Source organism: Neopelma chrysocephalum, unplaced genomic scaffold (assembly GCF_003984885.1).
Source record: "Neopelma chrysocephalum unplaced genomic scaffold, ASM398488v2 Primary Assembly neopelma1_96495, whole genome shotgun sequence".
Classification (NCBI taxonomy): Eukaryota; Metazoa; Chordata; class Aves; order Passeriformes; family Pipridae; genus Neopelma; species Neopelma chrysocephalum.
This window is the reverse complement of record NW_020925141.1, coordinates 5,694-9,688: the sequence shown is the minus strand read 5'-3', so window position 1 is coordinate 9,688 and position 3,995 is coordinate 5,694. Positions and strand designations below refer to the sequence as shown.

Here is a 3,995-nt window from a genome sequence, read left to right as displayed (position 1 = left end):
TCCTCCACCTCGGCCACGGTGCCGTCGGCGTGCACGTGGAAGCCCAGCTGGCCCAGCCCGTTGCGCCGCAGCGTCATGTCCACCGTGTCGCAGCCCGACGTCGTCGCCTGGGGGGGACACCATGGGGGGGACACGGGGGGGACATGTAAAATGGCCTTTTTGGCCATTTGGGGGATGGTGGGGTCTCCTCTGGTTTGGCTCTTCCCTCATTTTGGCCACACCCCCATTTTGGGCCCCTCCTCCGTTTTGACGCCTTCCTCATTTTGAGGCCCTCGCCCATTTCAGTCCCTCCCCTGTTTTGGCTCCTCCTCAATTTTATGCCCCTCCCTCATTTTGGGCCTCTTCTCCGTTTTGGGCCCTCCTCAATTTTGGGCCCCTCCCCCATTTTGGGCCCCTCCTCAATTTTGGGCCCCTCCCTCAGTTTGGGCCCCTCCTCTGTTTTGGCCCCTCCTCTGTTTTGGCCTCTCCCTCATTTTTGACCCCTCCCCATTTTCCCACCCCTCTCCCATTTTTGACCCCTCCCCATTTTCCACGCCTCTCCATTTCTGCCCTCCCCTTCTTCCACCCCTCCTCATTTTTGAGCCCTTCCCATTTTGGACCCTCCCCATCTCTGACCCCTCCCCATTTCTGCCCTCCCCCTCTTCCACCCCTCCCCATCTCTGACCCCTCCCCACCTCTGTCCCCTCCCCTTTTTTGGTTCTCACCCTGAGCCTCTGCACGATGTCCTTGACCTGTTCAGCGCCGCCATCCCCGGGCTGGACGCGCAGGCTGACGTGGTCCCCGCGGCCGTGGTAGATCCTCAGGGCGGCCCCGTCGGCGCTCCAGCCGATCACGTCGCCGGTGAAGCAGTTGAACACGACCTCCTTGGCGCCCAGGTCCAGCAGCACCACGAACTCGTTGGAGATGCCCAGGGCGCAGGGCACCTCGGCCCCCCGCCCGAAATCCTGGGCGCCGACGCGCCAGGCGATGGCCCCGGCGCTCTCCCGCTCGGCGCCCGCCCGCGCCTTCGCCTTCTCCTTCTTCTTGGAGGCCAAGGAGATGAGGTTGAACTTGCCGGCGGAGTCCACGGGCGTGTTGGTGACGTAGTTCTCGGCCAGGTCCTTGAGGTACTCCTGGCGCGTGCGGGTGGCCATGGTGTGGAACTTGTCCGACTTGTGGGCGGCGTTCTCGGCGTTGATGGCCTTGGCCAGCAGGAAGTCGCGGAAGAGCTCGGACTTGCGGAAGGTGACGCCGGGCGGGATGGGGGGGCCGAAGGGGGGGACGTCCTTGGAGCGGGTGACGGCCACGCTGCGGGCGGGGGAGAGGGTGGGAGTGAGGGAGGGGGGTTCCGGGTGGGATTTAGAGGGGGCGGGAAGAGCGTTGGGTTCGTCCAATGGTTGGGATCCTTCCTTGGGGGCAGCCGAGCTCTGGGGTCATCCCACCACCTTTGGGATCACCCAACTCTTGGGTTCATCCAACTCCTGGGATCAGCCAACCACCTCTGGGGTCATCCCACCACCTTTGGGGTCACCCAACTCTTGGGATCACCCAACTCTTGGGATCATCCAACTTCTGGGACCACCCAATCACCTCTGGGGTCATCCCACCACCTTTGGGATCACCCAACTTCTGGGACCACCCAACTACCTCTAGGGTCAGCCAGTCACCTTTAGGATCACCCAGTTCTTGGGTTCATTCAATCACCTTTGGGATCATCCAACTTCTGGGACCACCCAACCAACTTCTGGGGTCAGCCAACCACCTTTGGGATCATCCAGCTCTTGGGATCACCCAACTTCTGGGACCACCCAATCAACTTCCGGGGTCATCCCACCACCTTTGGGATCACCCAACTCTTGGGTTCATCCAACTCTTGGGATCATCCAAATTCTGGGACCACCCAATCACCTCTTGGGTTCATCCAACCACCTTTGGGATCACCCAACTCTTTAATTCATCCAACCACCCTTGGGATCACCCAACTCTTGGGTTCATCCAACCACCTTTGGGATCACCCAGTCCTTGGGATCATCCAACCACTGACTCAACACTCAACATCGAACCCGTGTCCCTCAATGGCTGCAAAAACCCTCCAGGAACAGCGACCCCAACGCAGGGAACGATCCCAAAATCCCACTCTCAAACCCTCCAGGAACAGTGACCCCAATGCAGGGAACGATCCCAAAATCCCACTCTCAAACCCTCCAGGAACGGCGACCCCAACGCAGGGAACGATCCCAAAATCCCCCTCAAGCCCCCCCAGAGCTGCAGGACTTGTTCTCCCGACCCTTCCCCGCCTCTTCCAGCCACAATTCCAGCCCCTCGGGGGCTTTTCGGTGCCCTGACCCGCCCGCGGTGGTCGGGGTTGATCCTTTCCCGAGCCCTGTATCCAAGTGGCTCCGGAATTGCGGAGCTCCTGACCTGTAGGAGACGCTGTCGGTGCAGGGGTGGTGGGCCCTGACGATGATGAAGACGTGCTGGAAGTGGGAGCGGATGTTCTGGGGGGTGAAGGGCAGCGCTCCGGGCTCTTGGAAGATGATGGTGACGATGTCGTTGCCGATGTGTCTCTTCCGGAGCAGCTGGGAAAGGGAAAAAACCGCCCGGAATGGAGGGGTTGGAGCATCCAGCCCTCGGGATCACCCGGGCTCTGGGATCCTCCAGCTGCCTTGGGGATCACCCAATCCTTGGGATCGTCCAACTTTGGGATCATCCGACCACCTTTGGGATCATCCAACTTTGGGATCACCTGACCACCTCTGGGATCACCCAACCCTTGGGATCATCCAACTTCGGGATGACCTGACCACCTTTGGGATCATCCACCTTTGGGATCATCCAACCACCTTTGGGATCATCCAACCCTTGGGATCGTCCAACTTTGGGATCACCCGACCACCTTTGGGATCATCCAACCCTTGGGATCACCCGACCACCTTTTTGGGCTCACTCAACCCTTGGGATTGTCCAACTTTGGGATCACCTGACCACCTTTGGGATCACCCAACCCTTGGGATCGTCCAACTTCGGGATGACCTGACCACCTTTGGGATCATCCACCTTTGGGATCATCCAACCACCTTTGGGATCACCCAACCCTTGGGATCAGCCAACCCTTGGGATCACCCAAGCTCTGGGATCCTGCCCCACCGCAGGGAAGGGTTGGTGGTACCTGCTGTCGGTTGTTGGGGGTGTAGGGCAGCATGGTGGACACGTGGAACATGATCTCATAGTCCTGGTAGGTGGTGTAGAGCGAGTGGGTGCCCGTGGAGTCGGCTACGGAGAGCAGGAAAAGCCACTGAGGGGGATCTGGGGACACCGCGGGCCCCTCGGAGCCCCGGCGGATCCCCCGGGATGATCCCGGCACTCACTCTTGGTGTCCAACTGCGCCGCGTACTTGCTGAAGGATTTGAGGGAAACCTTCTCCCCCAGGAGCTCCAGGAACTCCTCGAGGGCCGGCCCGGCCTCCTCGTTGTTGTACATCTCCTCCTCCGAGCTCTGCCCGGCCTTGCAGTACAGAATTCCCACCTTGTGCCGCCGGCACAGCTGCGGGAAGAGCGGGAGTCAATCCCGGAGGAGCCCCTTCCTCACCCAGGAGCCCCCATCCCAAAAAAAATAAAGGCACCCCCACCCCCTGCTCGTCCAGCTTGAGGAGCTGCTCGGTGACTTTGGGGGTGCTGAGGGCCAGGCGCAGGCAGTGGATGTTGAGCTCGGGAATGACGTATTCCAGGGTGTCCCGCAGCGGGAGACCCCGAACGGTGCCGGGTTTGCTGGTGGTGGGAGTGGCGTCCTCCAGGATGGACCCGCGGAGAGTCACCAGCTGGGAACGGAACGGGGAACAGGGAAGGGAACAGGGAAGGGAACGGGGAAGGGAACGGGGAAGGGAACGGGGAAGGGAACGGGGAAAGAAACAGGGAAGGGAAGAGGGAAGGGAAGAGGGAAGGGAACAGGGAAAGAAACAGGGAAAGAAACAGGGAAGGGAAGAGGGAAGGGAAGAGGGAAGGGAAGAGGGAAGGGAA

General features: G+C 60.7%; 1 protein-coding gene across 1 annotated transcript in view; it reads right to left on the bottom strand.

Moving 5' to 3' along the window:
• Positions 1-5: 5 nt before the first annotated feature.
• The window catches only part of SIPA1L3 (signal induced proliferation associated 1 like 3), a gene marked incomplete at its 3' end in the record, with an annotated part of 7,530 nt that continues 3,540 nt past the window's right edge, over positions 6-3,995 (bottom strand). Inside the window, exons 3-8 of the mRNA XM_027708711.1 lie at positions 3,608-3,796; positions 3,348-3,522; positions 3,149-3,252; positions 2,401-2,558; positions 705-1,287; positions 6-107 (exon numbers count right to left, since the gene is read on the bottom strand). Of these exons, the coding sequence (XP_027564512.1) occupies positions 6-107; positions 705-1,287; positions 2,401-2,558; positions 3,149-3,252; positions 3,348-3,522; positions 3,608-3,796 (1,311 nt within the window). The remainder of the gene's footprint in view (positions 108-704; positions 1,288-2,400; positions 2,559-3,148; positions 3,253-3,347; positions 3,523-3,607; positions 3,797-3,995) is intronic.